The sequence below is a fragment of the Pocillopora verrucosa genome, chromosome 6 (assembly GCF_036669915.1).
Source record: "Pocillopora verrucosa isolate sample1 chromosome 6, ASM3666991v2, whole genome shotgun sequence".
In the NCBI taxonomy this organism is placed as follows: Eukaryota; Metazoa; Cnidaria; class Anthozoa; order Scleractinia; family Pocilloporidae; genus Pocillopora; species Pocillopora verrucosa.
The window spans coordinates 25,739,388-25,760,075 of record NC_089317.1 but is presented as its reverse complement, the minus strand read 5'-3'; the positions used below and the strand labels follow the sequence as shown (position 1 = coordinate 25,760,075).

At 36.7% G+C, this 20,688-nt stretch overlaps 2 protein-coding genes across 2 annotated transcripts; both read left to right on the top strand.

Moving 5' to 3' along the window:
• Positions 1 to 24: 24 nt before the first annotated feature.
• Positions 25 to 6,907, top strand: LOC131782949 (transmembrane and coiled-coil domain-containing protein 3). The gene is made up of 11 exons (XM_059099712.2): positions 25 to 1,110; positions 1,943 to 2,035; positions 2,552 to 2,741; positions 3,084 to 3,269; positions 3,410 to 3,515; positions 4,323 to 4,395; positions 4,514 to 4,603; positions 4,864 to 4,924; positions 5,333 to 5,412; positions 5,816 to 5,962; positions 6,070 to 6,907. Exons 1-11 carry the CDS (start codon positions 175 to 177, stop codon positions 6,217 to 6,219), a joined length of 2,112 nt encoding a protein of 703 aa, XP_058955695.2. The 5' UTR covers positions 25 to 174; the 3' UTR covers positions 6,220 to 6,907.
• Positions 6,908 to 10,935: 4,028 nt separating this feature from the next.
• On the top strand, positions 10,936 to 17,743 carry LOC131781290 (uncharacterized). The gene is made up of 3 exons (XM_059097969.2): positions 10,936 to 11,953; positions 14,759 to 14,807; positions 15,971 to 17,743. Exons 1-3 carry the CDS (start codon positions 11,106 to 11,108, stop codon positions 16,130 to 16,132), a joined length of 1,059 nt encoding a protein of 352 aa, XP_058953952.1. The 5' UTR covers positions 10,936 to 11,105; the 3' UTR covers positions 16,133 to 17,743.
• The last annotated feature ends 2,945 nt before the right edge of the window (positions 17,744 to 20,688 follow it).

Sequence of the window (20,688 nt, the reverse complement as noted above, 5' to 3'; positions counted from 1 at the left end):
CTGGGTAAAAATCAAAATGGCGGATGAGGATGACAGAAGAGTACACATTTGTGTCTTGGAAACCTGAAATATTCATTCAAGAATGTCTTTATATCGGCTTTTTATAGGTTTCAGTAACAAAATACATCAGCTTGATTTCTTACTCAGGGCAGTCAAAGTGAAAAATCTGGTACGATGCGGCTGAGAAGTATTATCATCGATCACTTGGCGGTGTTTGGGATATTACTCCTTGCAGTCAGAGGTACCGGTGACGCAGCGAGAAGCACCTTTGCAGCTATCTCCAAAGATGACCTCACTCGCTGGAATCCTTCAACTTGCCAGTATGTAAGCCATCTATTCAAGGCGAAGCAAAGGGTGGTAAACAAGTTAGGTAATATACTGGGGAATAAAATTCCGAAAAAACGTCAAGAACTCACGAACGCTCAAGTAAAAGCGATAACAATCTTTAAGAACGAGCTGAACGTTACAGAAAGAGCAGTTTTTGATGCAATTAATGGCTTGAGAAAACTACTACTGGAGGATTATAAGTCTGTAGTCCACATGAAAGAAGCTATAAAACAACGACTGGAAGCTCTCAAACTTTTGGCTTTACAACAAGAAGATCAATTTAATGCAATCAGCGAAGCAGAAAAAGAATTTTTTTCTGCTAGTAAACATGCAGATTTGCAGGCCAATGGTACACGTCTGGAGAAAATTATTGAGGGTATTTTAGATGATGTTTCATTTGCAGCTGATAAACTTGAAAATGAACTTGACGAGAAAACGTTTGAGAAAACAAGAAATGCTAAAGGGGCATCAATTGAAGCCGTTGTGAGACTGAATGCGGATGAAGAAAGGCAAGACAGTGATAATGAGACATTGGAGGCTGATCCTGGTAATGAAAATGAAATGAGTATTCTTGTTGATTCTCAAAGCAATCAGTTTGTTTTAGCCAAAGCTAAAGATGCAACTGTTCCACATGAAGATGTCCACTTCATCAAAGATATTATCTATATACTGGTTTTGTCATTCTCTGGATCCTGTATTTGTACACTGGTTCAGCTGCCAACAATGTTTGCATTTGTAATTAGTGGTATGCTTCTAGGACCATCTGGATTAAATATGATCAAGGTTTGATTAGTAATTATTAATATAATATTACTATAACAAAAACATAACAAAGAGGATAAAAACAAAATACTTGAATTTTATAAACCAATGTTAATTTTTAAGCTCATAAATGGACTGAAGAACTGAGAGAAAAGCATCTTTCTTTAACCCTTTCACTCCCAAGATCTCATTAATAATTCTCCTTACTGTCTGTTATACAATTCTTGTGATGTTAGTTCAAAGAATTTGGTACTGGATCAACTACTAATCCCCTAACTGATATTGTTCTTTATTCTCATTGCTTGTCTGCTTGATGTTAAATTGATATTGTAAGGAAAAATTCTGTCTTGGTCACTCATGGGAGTTAAAGGGTTAAGAACTAAATTTGTTTTTCTAAATCAAAACAGACAATATGTCTGTGGAGTTGTGAGCCCCCAAGTAGGGACACATATGCTCCAGCTAATGATATACAGAAACTGCTGGCCAGAAAACTTGTTTATATAAAGAGCTATCTGCTTTTACAAAAGGTTGAAAATTGAGGGTTTATATTTATGAACACTGCCTGGGTTGACAGAATGTAAAATGTTCAGTTTTGATTTTAATGAAAAATGGGTTATTCTGCATTATGACAGGACACTTCAAGAAAATAATGAAAGAGTAAGTTAATTTGTCACAACTAGATTTGTTGATGCAAAGCTTGTTGAAACTTTTCAGCAAAATGAGATACACTTAAAGTATGCAAATGAAGTAAAACTTGATAAGTAGCCAGGGAGGATTATTTATGAAATACGGTTTAATTTTTTAGTATGATTTTCAATATGGGGTCTGATATTAAATATTTTCTTTTAAACAGACAGTTGTGCAGGTGGAGACACTCGGTGAATTTGGGGTCTTTTTCATTCTGTTTGCAGTTGGCATGGAATTTTCTCCAGACAGAATAAAACGGGTAAAGTAATTTTATTTTTTGTCTTGGTTTTTTTTCTGTGCATTTGATAGAATGAGAGTTATTATAAGTTACTGAAGTGTTGTTTGTTGTAGAGGAAGTAAAACATTGAAGAATTTCTTAATCCCTGTAACCCCTAGAAGTGATTAACATGTTACTTCTCCCCATAATATGCACACATTATCCAGCAAACAGATAATGAGAATACTCAAACTTATCAGGTAGAACTTGTTACCTTTATCTGAGACCAAATTCCTAGTACTTATTTACTAGTAAACTGAAGTAGTGAGAGGGGAGAGGTAACAATCTGATCACATTCATATAACTTCACATCTGAATACTAAAAGGAGATTAGTGCATTTGAATTCCCTTCTTGAACAAAGTGACACTTTTCAATTAAATATGGTAAACAATCTGGCTTATGTCAAATACCAGATAGGTGTTAGTTTAGGGACTCCTTAAATTATGAACTTGTTGACTGTTTTTCAATACTTGTTCATTTATATTTCATTTTTTTAGGTATGGAAAGTGGCAGTTGGTGGAAGTTCTTTAATCATGGCACTGATGATTGTCTTTGGTATTTTTTGGGGAATTTGTTTTGGAATTCTCCCCAGGCAGAGTGCATTTGTAGCAGCATGTCTCTCTCTTTCCAGTACACCACTTGTGGCAAAATTTGTGGAGAGCAAGAATAGAGATACTTCTTCGAAAGGTAGTGTATTTGGTAACAATTTTATGGTGAGGCTACTGTGATTCATCTTGTCGCTTGTTTGTGCAAGTCAGAAGTCAGATGTTAGACTCTGTATAGCCAATCACTTGGGAATTCTGTTTCACTGCCTTCATGGCAAGCCTCATGGCAAGCCTCAAAGCATCCTAAACATGTGACATCTTATGGTGTCCTGATTTTTTAATCCAAGGGGGTAAAAAATTTATGTTCACCAATGTGGCTATGTTTTGAAAAAGGAAAAAATTAAACCTAAAACACACTAAAGCAAACTTTTAAAATTTCTTCAACAAATTTTAAAATTATTAATGATGTTATTTTAATATGCAGAACACACTAATGGAGATGGTGACTACACCAGTTCTCTGTTAGGAATTCTTGTCATGCAAGATGTGCATTTGGGGTTGTTAGTTGCACTACTTCCTGCACTCGCAGGCCATGGGAAATCAGCAAATACCAAAGCTAGCACTATTGCAGTGCACAACATCATCAGTGGGCATGACAGTGGAAATTCAGGTAAAAATATCAGACCTGTTTTGCTCTTGGAGGACTCCTGTGGTATTTAAATAAAACATGATGAGCTAGTGTTTTTGGAGTTTCCAAATTGTTAGCAATGGAAATGTATCAATTAAAACTTTTTTTTTGCTATTTTTTAGATGACTTTACAAACACCATAGTGATGTTGTTTGAGGTGTTGCTTTCCTTTGTCATCCTCATGTTTGTGTGTTTCGTGATTTCTAAAGTTATTGGACCAATATTAAGGTAAGTATTTGTGTAGTGTCTGTAACATGAAGCCACAAGGAGTGTTCTTATTATCCTTTGGGTTAAGTAATTTGCAGCCTGTTATCTGCCTGTCATGTTACTCACTCTGACCAAATGTTTGGCATTCACCCTTTAACTCTCTGGATATGATTGCTAATTCTCCCTTTAGCTGTTACACATTTCCTTGTAAATTAGTTGCAAGAATTTGGTGTTAGATCAAGATAAAAACTTCTACCTGATATATTTGAGTATTCTCATTACCTGTTTGCTGGAGAGTGGGTGGATATTGTAGGGAGAAGTTACGTGTGAATCACTTCTGGGAGTTAAAGAGTTAAGTGAATGAAAAGCCAGCAGATTGGCTGCACTAGTGAGTGAGTAACCTGCATCTTGTAAACAAAAGGTAATGGTGTAAAGAACTGTCAAATGACTTACCAGTTGGGGTAGATTCAAACATTTTCACACAACCCACACCTCTATATTAGCAGAAGCAACATTTACTAATGATTTTAAACATTACTTCCAGGTATTTGATGGAAGTTAAGTTAAATGGGATGCGAGTCCATTGTAGGTTGACCCCCCCCCCCCCCAGCATCTTATCAGGTTTTCCTTACACTTTACTGATGCCAATTTATATTCCTGGGTTGGGCGGGTGGAAAATAGTGTCCAAGAACACCACTGATTTGAACTAGCCAGGGCTTACACCCAAACCTCTCAATTTGGATTCCATCAGTGAATTTATCAAGGCACTATTTTGTCCATGAACCACAAGGAAACCTTTCTCAGTAATTCTTCTTCTTCTTCCATCAGACTTATCAAAGACAGCGGAAGTAAAGAACTGCTGCTTTTAGCAACTGTTTCAACAGCCTTTTCTCTGTTGATGGTAAGTGTCAACTTAATCAGGGGTTAATGGACAATATAGTAACAGTCTCTCAATCAAATTTATTTCCTCATTTAGTTTTTGTCTGATGAGTTGTTTATCATGTGTTGTTTCACTGCAGCTGTCAGAACATTTAGGAATCTCCATGGAGCTGGGCTGTTTTGTGGCTGGTGTTGTGTTGAGCTCAAACGGAGAAAATCTTGTTCATCAGGTCAGCATCAATATTCTCCTTACTGATCGTAACACATTTCTTGTAGTTAATCTGAGAATTTACTTTAAATCCAATTAATGACCCCATGTAGCTTAAAACTCGTCAAAATTTGATAACAGTGGTGTTCAATATTCAATATCATTGTCAATAAAGTCAGACGTGTAAATCAAGTGAGGCCAGGTATGCTACGATAATTTAGTTTTCCGAGCTTTCGTTGATCTACGGCATCATCATTATTGTCAATGAATTATTATTTTCAGGTGAACGAACTTGTGGAGCCTCTGCGCGATTTCTTCTCGTGTCTCTTCTTCGCATCAATAGGTAAGAACAGAACTTTTTCGGTACATCAAGGAGACGTCATAATTTTTGAGTCCTTTTATTCCGATGTAGAAAACCTCCGTTTAAACAAAAGAAAAGCGCAAAATGATAGTTTACCAGGGTAAATGAGTATCAAATAGAAAAAAATTTAACCAAAAATTGACGAGGATGGCAAAAGATGGGAAGGATCGACATGGATTGAAAATGACGATGTTAAAAATTATATGCAAGCCTTGGCGTCAACTCAGGGAGGCTTTAAGAGAGTCCCTTAATAGGTGGGAAGGACCCTCAGAATGTTTGATACATTTTATCTGAGAATGATCATCGTTAAATGCAAAAGCTTCTCAAGAGATAGTTTGGAAATTGGGAATTAGTAATTATTTCTGATCGCTGCTTTTATTCCACCTGCAGGTCTACACGTTTTTCCTACGTTTGTGCTGAATGAATTTCCTCTCGTGTTGACGCTTACCCTTGGGGTTGTATCAGTAAAGGTGGGTACCCTCCCCTCCCCCCCCCCAGCCCTCTCACGTAATGCCGTACCCGACGGCATTACCGGCAGCCACATGCACTACGTGCAATACAATTGGAGTTCCAGAACTGAAGAATTAGAATTTGAAACACAACGCTTCCATGCGATTCTGCTCGGAAAACAATGCTAATTCTTTTTTCCAGACAGGTGAGTCTGCCATCTGAACAGTCTTCGAGTGACCGATAGCTTGATTGATGGCTCGGAAATATTATATCATAGTATATTTTATATTCTTTTCCTTTGAGTTCTCAATGGTTTCTTGCCATGTCGACATTTATTTTGATTGGCGGTGGTTATTGGTTTGATTGTGGCTTTACGACACTCACTAGGAAAGCTCTCTAATTTGACTCTTGTTTTCATTGCAGTTCGTTGTTTCTGTATTTGTTCTTCGGATGTTTTTATGTGAGTCACGAAGCACAAAATACATCGTTGCTGCGGGACTCGCTCAAGTCAGTGAATTCTCGTTCGTTTTGGGAAGCCGAGCAAGGAGGTTTCATCTCATTTCTAGAGAGGTTAGTTTATTTTCCTCTTTGTATAATTTCTGAGGAGATGTAATTCTCTCTGTGCGATATTGCGACTGAGATAACAAGTTTTATGAACCCTCATCCTTTTTTTTCAGGTTTATCTGATCATCCTCAGTGTCACAACAATTAGCCTCCTTCTTGCTCCTTTGCTGTGGAGAATTTCTTTGTGGAAATTTGGAAGCAGAAAACTATGGATGAGTTCCGGCTCAGAGCGGACAAATAAACGAGCTGCCAGAACAATCTAATGTCATGTAGTGTTTATACGAAACTTCTTAAGCTTGAGCCCGACAGGAAGGGAAGAGAGGAACCTCGTTCAAAGTGCGTTTGAAATGCGACTTGCCCGCGTTTGCAAGCTAGGCTACAGCTTCCATATTTTCGAAGATTCCAATAAGCCAACAGATCCTATATAGATATAAACGTTGAATAATATACTGAAATGTATTATTTTTGATTATCGAAATAGCTGATGTATGAATATATGACCAGCCTATAAAATTGATCGATAGTCCACAAGATGAGAACTATTAAATTCTGCTCCGATTGTTAGTTTTATTTGCATAATCCTATTATATCTTCAGCGTAATTTATTTGAAAAAAAGTTTTAAAAAGGGCGTTATTTGGAATCAGTTTTTTGATACAGTCAGATAGAAAATGTCTTTAATTGTTTACAAGAATGGTTTTACCGGATTTCCTAGACTTTCAAATTTTCAAACAAGGGAGAATGGGGATAGTCATTACCCCCGGGGAATTTTTTTGGCTGATTTTTCGTAGAGCCATGGAAACGATCGATTTCTAACTTAACGAAGGCAGCACACTTTGAACTCAATGATTCTGTAAACCTTCGGGGGAAAAAACATGTGTAGAAACTATTTATGAAAATACTAAATAAATGGTGTTGACTGATGGTAAACGAGTTCAGTCAAGGGATTATAATCCCTTGTTGTCGTAATTTTTCAATGCGATCAATAAGCAATCAGGCGTTACAATGAACCAATCGAATTTTTAATGTATATACTTTCGAAAAAAACAAGATTGTGAGATGAACCTGCAATCAAAGATGCAAATGGTGAAGAGAAATATTGATTTGATGATACGAATTTTTCAACTAAACAACCTACAAACGATGATGAGGCAGGGAAGGGGCGAATTTATTGTAGGACAAACTCCTTTTAGGAGGGTTTTCCATAAGCTGCTGCATATAGTGTGATAGGCGGCTGGAAGAGGAAGAGGCTAAGGACGAAACACAAACACAAGAGCTTGTCGCAGGCTCAACAGATAGCTGTGAGAAGTCTTATAGGAAGCGCTAGTAACAGGCTTCTATTGAAACCACTGCTTTACGTTTAGCACCTTAAATTGCCTGCAAAGTAAAAGAGCGATAGAGATGAATTCAGGTTAACATCCCAACAGACTCGGCATAAAATTGTGTTCCTTGCAGCTTTTGACTATCTTGAGAATATGATTTACGATACTAGTCTTCAGCTAAGCTTCATACCCGAATGACAAAAATATACTCCTCGGGGGGTTACGATCTTGATAGTTCACAACACCAGTCTATTTGAGCTCACCTTTTTGTCTGAACTACGAGCGCTGTGTGCTGCGGAGCTTCAGCGGGCCTTCATCAGAGTTTACAGCAGCCATTTGTCTCATAAGCCATAAATGTCAAGAACTAATTGCTGACACTGAAGACCATTTAAGAACTGCTGGCGCAAAAACCCGTGAGGTGCGACCCTTTTTGCGGTGAATCGGTAATGACTCGGTTAGAGGTCGTCTGTTCATTTCCTCACGTTATCTTGCTGTGTGTACTCTCTTTAATAGATCAATAATTTATCTCCATGACATGGACCAATCATATTCGGTGAATTATTTCAGTGTTCGGTTATACTTGAACTCGAGCTGAGCGAAAGCAAATCTAAAGATTACTTTGGTGATGGAACATTTCTCCCTAAATTAACAGGAACCCATCGCATAAGTCGTTAACATGCTTGTGGTTTGCCGTCGCGTCCACAGTACTTTCCGAATAAGTGCTTAATTGCCTTGAATGTTCTCGAAAAGAGAATGAACAATTGCTGGGCTCTACATCTTTAAATTCTCTGTGTTCAGAAACTAAAAGTTAAATTATTGCCGAAGATTATAGCGGGTGTAGTGGTGTGTGCGATATGAAACTTTCCGCAAGGACGTTTACTGATATATATTTAAACCTGTAAACCTATTTTTTGGAATGGAAATTGCAATTCATAATTTAGTATTTTTTTGTTTGCCACATTGAAATGTTCTCATGAACTTTGATTTGAATAAACCAGCAACCTTGCTAAAAAAAAATATCTTAGGGCCAAAATTATTTGGATAAGATTATTTGCCTCCAGGCCACGTGCAATAGATTCCGCCGTCGAACCGACTAAACCAACTCATCAATCACATTTTAGTGATAAACATCAAGCATAAGAGGGTCGATTGACCGAAAAATGCTCAAAATGGCCTGTAATATTGTCCCTAAATATTTTACCGGCATCAAATGCGATCTGTCATCGGTGATAATGGTTAATACTTGACGATCAAATTTTGAAAATGGTGAATTTCCGTTTAATATTAGCTCAATGTCTAAGTTGAATCAACTCTTATTTTAAGCAGTGCTTCGAAAGCCTGCCATACGAATGTTTTATCCATGCGGAAAGGTTTATTAATAACCTTTCAGCTGGCCCGCCAAAGGTCAACTTATGAAGTCTCGCTGGTACTAAAATGGTAGTAACAATTTTGAACAGGAGCCTTTGACTGATGAGCTCCTGTTTGGAATTTTTATTCTAAATGTACGACAAAAAGTAATTGCTTTTTTCCGTCGTAACGCTGCTAAAATTCTTTTTAAATCAAAAGATGCGATAAGGGCAACGTGAGGGCAATCAAAAATATGATATGAATAAAGAATATGTATTGTTACCATTTTGGAAAAAGGCATATATCATATGATACGTAGTCTAATTGCGTAATATCCAGTTCAATAACTTGGAAAAGTGCGAAAGTTTTAGATATTAATTTGCTTAGGGAAAGGCGTGTCGCAAAATCGCGAACTTTGAAAATATTTAACCTCCAGGTTATAACAGTTTAAGTTAGTACATAGTATTAACCAAAAGTCAATCAAAAAACGAGAGCAAGTTTTCAGGTTTTACAATATAGCTTCTCACTTTTGCGTTTTCCAAGAGAGAGGCAATGGCTGAAAGAACGGCATATTACAGAACACCCTTGAAAATTAGAAGAGCTTGTATTGTTTGAAAATGCTGATTACTTCATAAACGTGCTTCTCCAATCATGATTGCTTACATGCTTGCCCTAATGTTCAAGTATATTTTCTCTGAACTTAAATCGACGTCTTGCCTCTGCTTCAAAAAGGAGAATTTCTCATTGGAGTAGTTGTCATCGCTGTAGATAGATCATAGAAAAAAAAGAGAAATCAAACAATGATCAGCTTAGTAGAAGAGGGTTAGCAACGGATAGGTTCGAAAGCCAGGCATTTTGAAAGTAAAGCACATCTAAGAAACTGAGGCAGCTTCATCTGAGGACATTTAGAATCAGAATTGGCATAATTTGGAATAGGAGAAGTGCGGACTTTTTAAATATATTTTGGAGCTACATTGTTTTTTGCCATCAGTTTTCGTGTTGTAAGTATTTTAGTTTGAGACTCTCGAACATACAAAGTGTTGCGAATCAATTTGTCCAAAGTGTTCCTTCCTCCTTTTAACTTTTTTTTCTTTTTCTTTTTTTTTGTAATGCGAGAGAACTGCAGAGAGGGCTTTGTGGGGGGTAATTTGAATCGCAAATTACTAAGGCCAAAACATAGCATTAAGAGATGTTCTCAAGATGATAGATGTACGCCTCACCTTAGCTCCAGGCAATACAGTATTGAGCCGAAACAGAGGCAAAATGTGCCAATTCCGTGATAACTTATTAAAGTCAAATGGTTAAAATTTCGGCAAACGTGTACTGATGTTTGTTTTTGTACCTTTTAGACATTGTCTAGCCTTCAGTTTTGCTTTTCGACGGAAAAACCGGTATTTACAAGCTTTTCTCTTTCGTAAAATTCTATTGGCATTTCCTGTCGACGTTTCGAAGCCAAATATTCTTCAATTGGACTAATGCCTCAAGAATGAATTTAAAATTAATGATGCGATGAGAGGATTCTTTCAGTTGCGTTTCAGATTATCCAATTAATCACCACAGCGAAGAATAATTGATGCCAATATCTCTCTCGTTTTTTCTCTATACATTTATTTATTTTTCCTTTCCATAAGTATTGACAGCAAATCTTTTCGCTTCTTATACTCTCCTATTCGAAAATGCCTACATAAATTTAAAAAAGCTTAAGTATCGATTAAAGGAAGACTATTTAACAGCACATTTGGAAAATTGGCCGATTTCTAGCTCAACATTTTTTACTTTCAGGCCAATTTGAGGCATTCATAAAATAATTTGAAGAAATAGGCGGCTTAACTTATAGCCTCGCCGCGAATGTCGTTAACATGATAATTTGTTTTGTTTGTTGACCAAAGATGTATTTGTATTTTCATGAATATATCACCATTGGTGACATTTTTCTGGATAAAACATCTCGTGACTGACGATGAATGGATGATGATTATATGCGAGTGTTGTTCTTGAAGATAACTGCTACTGCATTTTCGAATCTTTAGGGTTGCTGAACTACCGAGAAAGTCGATAAATTTTCGTTTTCAACTGTGGACGTAAGATTACCTCACTGATAAAATTTGATGGACGAGTGAATAAATAATGTGAAGATAAGTAATTTATTCCGGAATCAAGAAAACTATTTTTGGAAGATTTTGTAAATAATGCGACGGATTTGGATATCGATGAAACCGGCAAACCGCGCTCCTTGCATCTTCTTGGTGAGCCTGGACCAAATATGGAAACAAGCTCTGTGATTGGCTGCCTCGGTCACAGAATAGGACGTCATGTCTGAGGTCGCTCGTGAAGCGTTAAGATGGAGGGTCGCCATTTTTTGACTTGACTTTGTAGGTTGTTTTTGGCTAAAATGTGAGCTTTTTCTCCGTAATTTTTTGCATGGAGATTTTCACATTGTTGGCCTATATCATGTTTTCTTTGGAACGTCTCTAGCTGATTCATGGCCGAGGGAGTCGACAATGATATGAGCGAACATCAACGCGGACAGGGCGCTCCGCATGGCAAGGAGGCGGTTCGCTCTTCTGAAGTAGAGGTTGCCATCTCGTCTACAAACTCTCAAACTAGAGTTCAAACTCGGCCTTCATCAGTGGGAATTAATACGGGACCAAATCCCGCTCACAAGAAAAAGAGTTCTTTTCAAATTACCAGTGTCACCGAAAGCAAAATCCCCAACCGTGGCGATAGCAATGGATACGATGGCGAACTGAACGAAAGCGATATAGTGGATGAAGTCGAAGTAGAACTTGATCCTTTTGTAGATCCAGGAACTGCAAATGGCAACGGTGGATCTAGGTTCAAAGTAGTTAAAATTCAAAGAAATGAATCCTTTGTACGCGGTAGATGGAAATGTCACGATTATCCTGATGCGGAATCTGCTCAGAATTCTTCAGGTAGTGTTTCTGCAACGGGCTCTACTAATATTTCTACCCATGTGTCGAAAGACAGCGCGGACAAAGCAGACTCTTTTTCGAGCACAAAGATTAGCAATGTAAGCAATTCTGTTGGAAATCACCCTACGAGTGAAACGGACTCTCATTCGTTAGATTCTCAAACTCATGGCTCTGTGGTGAAATTTACAACGCAAGTAAATGAACAGAATTCCAGTTCGGGTGAAGCGGTTGTGGCAGTCAAAAAGAAGGATTCGGAACCGAGGATAGGGGCGCCTAGCGAATTTGCAAAACATAGTGATATTTCAATAGCCAGAGTTTCATCTACAGCGTTGGATACTTCAGACAGAGCATCGCCATCGCTTGAAGGAGCGCAGCCGATCGCTGCCGTCGCCGCAAGGTAAGATAATTTTGAACAGTGAGCTACCTGTGAGGTACAACGTGGTTGTGAAATCGATTTGATGTCCTTAGCGATCTCTCACAAGAAAGCGGCTTTAATAATTGCTCACAGACATCTTTAGGGGGGCCTTTTTTTGAATGGATACGATCTCTACGTCTTTTCACTTCAAAAGAGTCCTAAATGGCAGTGTTAAAAGTTACTCACTCTCTCTGACTCAATGATTTATTGATGTTCTTTTCCCCAGACAGCTTGGTAATTTACTCGCGGTTTACTCGTTCATAGATTCTTTGTTTGAACATTATACCTCGATCAGCGCCAACCATACGCATTGTATCTTTTGGATCATTGTTGCGGTTCGTTGATAATCCAGATATAAACTTTTTTACTGCTGTGATCGGGTATTTTAGAATGAATTGACCTACATCGACCCTGGAAGTGCTGTAAAATGCGATTTGATTTACAGTTTGCCTTTGTTGTTTACATTTTGTATAATTTTCACGTGAATTGAACCAAGCTATATTTTTGAATTAGCACAACAAACAGCTTAGTTTTGCTTTGAGCTTGAACGTTGCTTATTTTATTTTCATCAACGAATTTTTAGTACATTCTTGTTTGAATGACGATGTCGATGAAAATTTGTACCAAATATCATTTACCGGAAAGTGAAACAATTCATTCCTACAACGTCGAACTATCTCAACTATTTTTTCATGATCACCAAGAATTTCAGCGTAAAAGATTTGGCAAACACGAAATACGTGAGAGGAAATCGCTCGCAATTATTCGGCCCTATCTTAGTGCTACAAGAAGGAAACACCGGTTGCCATTCTATTAGGAAATGTCTGTGCTTTGCAATTTCAAAACAGAAGAAAGTAAGAGCCTTAAAATGCCACAAATGTTTGGATTTGAGAAATTGCTTTATTCAATGTGAAGATATGGGGTGTATCCTTTTTTTGTGTCCTGTATCGTCTCGGTTTACTGTGGTTTGAAGTTTTAATTTCTATCTTTTTTTTTTTTCTTTTTTTCACTGAAATTACAATTTGAGTTCTTATTATTTCAGCAGGCATTTTTTTCTTGCCCATTATATGCTGCAATCCATCTATTATGTCTTTCACTAAAGATCTAAGGTGGATTTTTGATGATTTCATGGAGGTAAAATGAAAAGATACAATTTTTTAGAGCCTTGCTGCTCAATACATCTTAGGAGGATTGTAATATTTTAAGTCACATCCTGATCTCTTAGTGGTTAATTTTGCTACTTTCTTAGACTTACTTACTTCATTAGAAATGTTTAATTTAACATTCCTGTGTTAAAGCAGGCCAGAAAAGCCTATTTCCAAAATTAAATGAATAAAAACCAAATATGAAAATAATTAAAAGAAGTATTGAAGTTGAAAATCAATTTTTCCTAGAAAGGAGAAAGTCTTTCCTGCCACATAAATTGCCAACCTTGCTATCATTTCAGAGCTTTGTTTGAATTTTTTTCTTTGTCAGTTATGCTTTTAATGAGCCTTGTTGAAGAGTTTTTGCATATTTTTCATGCTGTGAATGTAACAAAGGTAATGCAGATCTTTAACAAATATAAGTTTCTCTCCTGGTTGGATATGAAAACAGTTATTACAAGGAGACAAGACGTAGCCAATAGCAAGAAACTATATTTTGCAGACCCAGTGTAGGTCAAGGAAATTTGTTCAGCATCAAAGAGCAATATTTGGCAAAAATATTCATGGCGACTGAAAATGGCATTAGATTACCTTTTTTTTGTTTCAATGAGTGAACATAGACAATGGTATTACAAATATTAAGCATGTCTGTTTCATTAATGTGTAATATGAGTATTGGGAAAAGAAATTCAAACTTCAGTGTACACTTATAATTTCTCCCAGCATTTTCATTAATGACTTTTTTTAAGTTAATTACAAGATACTGAAAGATATTAGTATGTAAACAAAAAGAAAATCTGGGTTGTTTATTTCCTGACTCTGGAATTGTCACATTTCTGCTTGCATCTCCTTCACTGCTGCTAAGCTGATTTCTTTCATCAATTATTTATTACGACACAAAAGGATAGAATGATATTGTAACAAGAAATAGAGTCCATCTTTTAAAGTGTGAATGTATGCTCCAAAAAGTAGACCATTACATATTTACTGTCTTTATTTGATAGTGATGCAAGTTTATTCTTCTCTGTCTCTAATGTGATGTATGTGGGCTCAATAAGTGTAGTCAAGGAAACGTGATTTGGAAAGGATTTTAAAGAATTTGGCTTTAAAGAGTTATCAACATCTTAGATTTTTTGGTTGAGAGCATCATCTGTAACTCAAGCCAGCCTCGTTAATATCCGGTCATTCTTGTAGAGCTTAGCCAAGGGTGATGAAGTGATGCTTGTTGCTTGTACAAAAATGTTAAGAACCAAAGGCTATGAAAGTATGTTGGTAAGATGTATTGGACTTGAGTAATCTAACTTACAAATATGTTGATGAAAGAAATCAATGTCAGTCTTAGTTCAGTGAACATTATGTGGATTTGTCTCTTGTATAAAAGTAACCCTCCTTGGAACACACATTTGGTTCAGAAACACCTGTGCATAATTTTATTATTACTTCCTGTGTGAGAAATGTTTTTCAAGTGTATTGAAGTCAAATATTGTAAGAGGTGGATTTGTGTAACTAAAATCCAATGGTTGTTGGGCCAATACTTAAGGTTAATTTATTTTGCAACATTAATTATTGATTAACTGATAGTTTTCTGAATGTATCCTGTATAAGAATGTTTCTCATGTTGTTGTGAATTTTTATCTTTCAGTGTGGGAGAGGCGGAGTTACCTATTGTTAATAAAATTGCCTCAGCAATGGTATGTACATAACAAATTTTCCTTAAAATTTTGGAGATTAGATAGAGGTCTTACTTTAGGCAACCTTGGATCTTTCATCATTTTGCCACAGTTCTCACTGAAGGAGTTGTTTTTCTTATAGGCACTGAGTTTAGAGGTAGTTTTGAGGGCAGACAGGTTCTTAAGGAGTGGTTTGGTCCTTGTTAATATTATGGGGTAATTCAGGAGGCTATATCTTATGAGGCAATCTCTGACTTTTTAAAAATGTATTTCCTTTCATCTTTTCAACATTGTCATTGTAACATGGCAAATTGATGATGAATTTGTTTGCATGTGTGTGGCTTAGAGAAAGATCTTTTTCTAATAACTTAATGTGTCTTTGTCAATATGCATCCTGGTTGTGTAGGCCCCTTAAATCTATCAAATACTCCTTTTCTGTTTGTACACTTCAGAGCCATCTGAAAACAGTTAAATTGACTGTGTTTTGCCATCTCCTATTTGCTCAAATAATGTGTCAGTCCAAAAAAGGGTTTTTGTTGACAAGTGTGGACTGTCAATAATTGTGATAGGACTGTGTGGAGTCCAATTCGGTCTGTGATCATACAAGTGATTAACAAAAGTGAAGGACCACTAAGTAGGAGTTTGGTTTAGTTAATAACAAATATGACTACAGACAGAATTGAATGACACAAAGTCCTGTTACCAGTTAATCAAAACTATGAAAAAATTTGGAAAAGAAACTAGATATCAATAACACATTTTCATTTAAAAAAAAAAAAAACCAATTGTTAACTCCGCAAAATGAAGGACAACAGCATGAGGGTATGATGCTTACTGTCCACTTACATAGGCATGACATGTCAACTGTCCTGTTGTGCTGTCCAGTTACAAATACGAGGCCTTCACTGTCCTATTATTATTCAAATTGGACTGGTGATAACGAGTCGTGTTCAAGTATTTTGTGATAGTTTGATTATGTTGTGAAGAGTACACTTTGGTGAAATAAATGTCTTCAACTCTGGCCTGGTGATATGTGGGCTGTTCAATCTATGAAGGAACCCCTGGTTATTCTTTCACTCTTCGGTGTGTCTTAGAAGGATTTTTTTTTTTTTTTTTTTTTTTTTTTTTTTTAAGATGACAATGCCTTTTATGAGAGTAATAATTACCTTTGTTTTACTTGGCAGGAACAAATTACTCAGATCAAGTCAGACCTCTTAAGTGTTGTGAATAAAGAAGTGCAGACATTAAAAGAAACAATATCTAAACTTACTGAGGAGAATCAAGAACTTAAGCAAGAAAATGAAAAATTACGGAACTTGGTAGTAAACAGGAAAACATCAACATAATGATAACAACAACAGACTCCACCTAAATCAATGAGTCGTGCACTTTGGACAACACCAGACTTGACAGTTAAAGAGGCCAAGTAAGCATTTCACAGCGTCATGTTCTAGCTCACTCCTGGATTGTACCAAGATGTTTTAGCGGTTTGCTTTTTCCAAGTTGGGTTTAAGCTAATGCAAGATCCTTCCAGTACTGAATTGTCCTATATCATGTCAGCATGTCAGAATGGTCCAACTGAAGACTTAATACAGAATGCTAGAGCTTTGATCATCAAAAGCCAAGTGCTAGTAATTTTCCACACAGTGTTTACTAAATTTGCAAAGGTTTTGGCTTCTTGGGGTCAAGTCTGATTACCTCTGAAGAGTGAGTAACCCTTGAAAAGGCTCTCCTTGAGGAAAACTATCTTTCAAGCCAACAAGCACAATAAAGAAGAAAGAGTTGCCCGTTGATTTACTATTGCCTTAGTTTAATAAAAGCTTGTGTGTTACTAACTGAGACATTTGGTAATAATTATTTGAAATAATAATAATTATGAGGAATAACAGATTTGAGAGCTGGGCATCTTGTGCAGCATTGAGAATTGTTGGTCGTTAGACTTTTGCAAAAAGTTTTCCTGTCCATGAACACTTTTTGGAGTGTGATATTAATGAAAGTGGACCATGGAGGAAGAAATATACCATAAGTAAAAAGCTTCCCGCAAAGAAACAAAACTGAAATTGGCAATTATTCTGGGTATGCTTTGAATAGCAAGAAGTTTCAAAGACCACTGCTTTTCTGGAGAGAATGCAAGTTACAAACATTTAGCTTCTTTGATACTCAGAAGATGGTGAACACAGAAAATATTTTTGATTGTGATTGTGTGGTAGAAAGTAGGCCAATCAGACACAAGAAAATTTAATCGCTGGCAAGTAGTGCTTTTGTGGAATTCTTGCAAGTCCTGATCTCCAATATAATGGACTTCCCACAAAAAGTATTGCAGAAATATTTTGGGTGTTCATGGTTTTGTGAGTGTTACAGTTAGAGTTGAATTTTGTGGCAAGATTCTCCACAAGTTTTTTGGGTTTAAGAAAGTGCACTATCAAAAAAACTGATATTATCTCCCAGAGCTTTCCAACACAACATTAATTAGTGAAGATGTATTGAAATTTATCCTGGATATGTATAATTTGTTCAAGTTATCAAAAGCTGCTATTACTATCAATGAACATTGTGACATCCATGGCCATGACCTCACTGGATTAGCAATGGAACAGAGAGTCCCACAATGGTTGTGATAAGCTTATAAACATAGATTTATTTTTCTCTGTAAAAAAGAAATTGAAAGTATTGTCCTCAGAAAAAGTTGCATTATTTTGAGACAAGCTGATTTACACAGAATAAGAGGTTACAGCTACCTTAAGTTAGTAACAAATTTGTATTTATTTTAATTGGAAAATGGTAAAGCTGTTGAATTAACTTCGTAGGTAAGCTTAGCCTTTTTGATTCTCACATGTTTTCCTAAATGTCTATTGAGAAAATTTTCTTCCAGTCAAAGCATTCTCATATCCTTCAGGAGTCTTTGATGCTACCGGTACTAGGAACAATAAAGACAATCACGACATTGACATTTCAAATTGTAACATTTGTCTGTTATACAATGTAAGTGCAGCATCAGACTTTAAACCCCAGAAATGACCACCATTCAACTTCACCCCTCAACATGTTCTATCTGTTCCACAACATGGATTTAAATTTGTTTCCTGCTTGGTCAGCAATACCCCTATCAGTGACAGCTGTAATGTTGCAGTTCTTTTTGCAAGGTTCAAGAAATTGGCAATAGAGAGGTCATTAAGCATTGCAGATCACAGAGTTCTTCAGCTGAATTTTGATGGCCTGAGCCCTATGTCATGTAGACACTGGGAATGTCCTCCTGTTTTAACTTTTATCAACTGGACATTTCATAGTGCAGGTGTTCAACCCCTGATTTTAAACTAACAGTAATTTCCTTGTGAGGAATCCTATTCATCTGTAATCATTTCTTTATCAGTCAGGAAACTCTCACACTGGCTATTTTTCCCTCTAAGACCCCTAGAGGTATCCAGGAAATGAGATGATAGATAGCCAACGTAGGCCTTATTGGCCATATAGTCATCCCATAGTCAAATCATTATTCTATTAAAAATGCCTATAATACAAATAAGCTTTACCAACTTCATTTTCTAAGTGCAAACAGAATGTGACAATGTACAAAAACACTTCCAGTTTAACTTGTCATTGTGGTATAATGGCTCATGACTCAAGGGTTGGCAATGCCAATGAAAACTCTTGAATTGCATTATCCAATCATTCCTGTTCTTTAACAATGTTTAATTAATATCAAACCAGGAGATAAAGAAAAGATTGATGACCCTTGCTCGACACACCAAATTAAGATGGTAACCCCACAAAAACCACCTACTTTAGAAAAAGCTGGCATACCCCTTAAAACAGCTTGATGGGATTGTCACCATTGCCATATAAAGCATGGGATAAAATGGAAACTGGAATCTGATCTTATCATCTTGGAACCATTAACACAAAGCTTTTTGAATTGAGCTTTTCAATGTCTGTGTTCCAATCTTCTCTAATTTGGGCTTAGTCAAGGCACCAATTATTGGTACCCAACAGAATATCTTATTAACCCTTTAGCCCCTAAGAGGGACTAGCATCTAATTTCACCTTACAATTTCACCCCTGAATCTAACATGAAAGTGATGAGAATAGAGATGATCACCAACTAAAGCAGCTCTTGATTGTAAAACAAATTCTCCTTGACACCCTCTTTGGAAATGTATGGAGAACAGTATGGAGAATATGCATACTGATGGTAGGGTATAAAACGTTAAATCCGGAAAAATTCCTCTGATTTCGTGACTGTGGGTATTTGAAATCGTCATCACACACAGCTTTGATTCAATTTAAGCTACTTCCTCCTCGAATCATTTTACACTTGAATACATCAAGACGCATTTCTCTAATTAAATAATCATATTTATTCACATAAAGTATCTTTGTGAACATTAGATTTTAAAGAGAGCTCGAGTAGTCCTCAATAGATTTACAAGCTAATTTCATGATCGCTATGTATTTACTGTGAATTCTTCCGCGACACTGTAAGAAAATACTACGAAATCTTATATGATATTATATCGATCCAACCAGAACTTAGAGGACAGAAAATAAAGTTAAAAAGCCAACACTTGTTTACAAAATAGACTGAATCTGTGCGATAAGGACAACTCACACCAAGGAATTTAAAAGAAGTTTAGAAAACAGATAGATTTAGCACTACATTTCTCAAGTTATTGTTTCAATCTCTCACAAACACGTAATAAGCAAGACTAAATTGTAGTCCCTCTCCGGTCAAAATTTTCATGTTATCGGCGCTAAGCCATTCTAATGCTCTGGATGATCTGGAAAATTGCTGGGGAAGAAACAAAAATGCAGTCATGTAGAGAAACAACGGCAATGGCTTTTGAGGCTGAGAATCTAAAGCGAACGACACGCAATGAAGAATCAAAGCTGATCACAGACGCGTAAATTATAACCACATTTCGTATTTAGTCTTACCTGATCCACATACGACGAAAATGAATAGTCCAAGAAGAACAGGACCGACGGGATATTTCTCTTCTTGTGGTTTCTAAAGATATGAAAATATTTAAGTTTACAACCTGGCGAAATCAAACGTTTCATATTCCCGATCGTCTTTAGTAGCTGATGACAATTTTTTTCACGCGACAAAACGGTTCCACTCACCAGAGATTTGGGCACATTTCCTCTCGTATTAACATTCTGGCTGTGTTTTTCGTTAGCAACACGCATTCGCTGCTTAGCTGGCATCTTCAGAGGACTTCTTGATCGCGTTAAAGTAACTCAAGGCCGATCACAACTGGACCACAACAAAGCTTAAACGTAAAGGAAGACGAGAGGTAAGCTCGCAGAATGTGACGTAAGTCTTCACCATATCGAAATTTGATTGGCTCTTGTTGAACATGTGACCTAACAGATGGGTAAACACGGCTTCTTTCTTTCGAGGGATGCAACGGAATCGATTCAGGCCCGTCGTTCAAATTTAATATTTATATCTACTTGTGCCTTTTTCCAGCAGTCATTTTAGCTTCCTAATTCATTCCAGGCACGAAAGAACAATATTCCTTAATTTTGGTTCATTTGTAAGAGGTAAACTGAAGAAATTTTCCAAAACACGTTCACGCGTTTGATTGGCTAGGCGCTCGAGGCTTGTCGGGGAGGGGTGGGTGGACACAAAGAAAGAGGAAGCATTTTGGTCATTCTCAGTTTTGGCTTACAGAGAAATCACAAACAGGGAAAATGACACAAAATTAACGTTATTGTTCTTGTTTTTGCTGTTTAAAAATATTCTTTACAAACCAATAACCACAACTTTTTTTGGCCAGGTTGTTCCCCTTGCATTAGTATAGGCCTACTATGCGTACATGACCAATTTGGGACTTTTTTTGTTTTTTTTTTTACAAAACTGAACAATTTGCAGGAAATAAAACACACCTTTTTTTTTAAC

What these genes read in the sequence shown, in the direction of transcription:
- LOC131781290 (XM_059097969.2), top strand. Translation starts at nt 11,106, where the DNA reads ATGGCCGAGGGAGTCGACAATGATATGAGCGAACATCAACGCGGACAG. An exon ending in ATCGCTGCCGTCGCCGCAAG is followed by an intron (nt 11,954 to 14,758) that starts GTAAGATAATTT and finishes TTTATCTTTCAG; the next exon opens with TGTGGGAGAGGCGGAGTTAC. An exon ending in ATAAAATTGCCTCAGCAATG is followed by an intron (nt 14,808 to 15,970) that starts GTATGTACATAA and finishes TTTACTTGGCAG; the next exon opens with GAACAAATTACTCAGATCAA.
- LOC131782949 (XM_059099712.2), top strand. Translation starts at nt 175, where the DNA reads ATGCGGCTGAGAAGTATTATCATCGATCACTTGGCGGTGTTTGGGATA. An exon ending in CTGGATTAAATATGATCAAG is followed by an intron (nt 1,111 to 1,942) that starts GTTTGATTAGTA and finishes TCTTTTAAACAG; the next exon opens with ACAGTTGTGCAGGTGGAGAC. An exon ending in TTCATCTCATTTCTAGAGAG is followed by an intron (nt 5,963 to 6,069) that starts GTTAGTTTATTT and finishes CTTTTTTTTCAG; the next exon opens with GTTTATCTGATCATCCTCAG.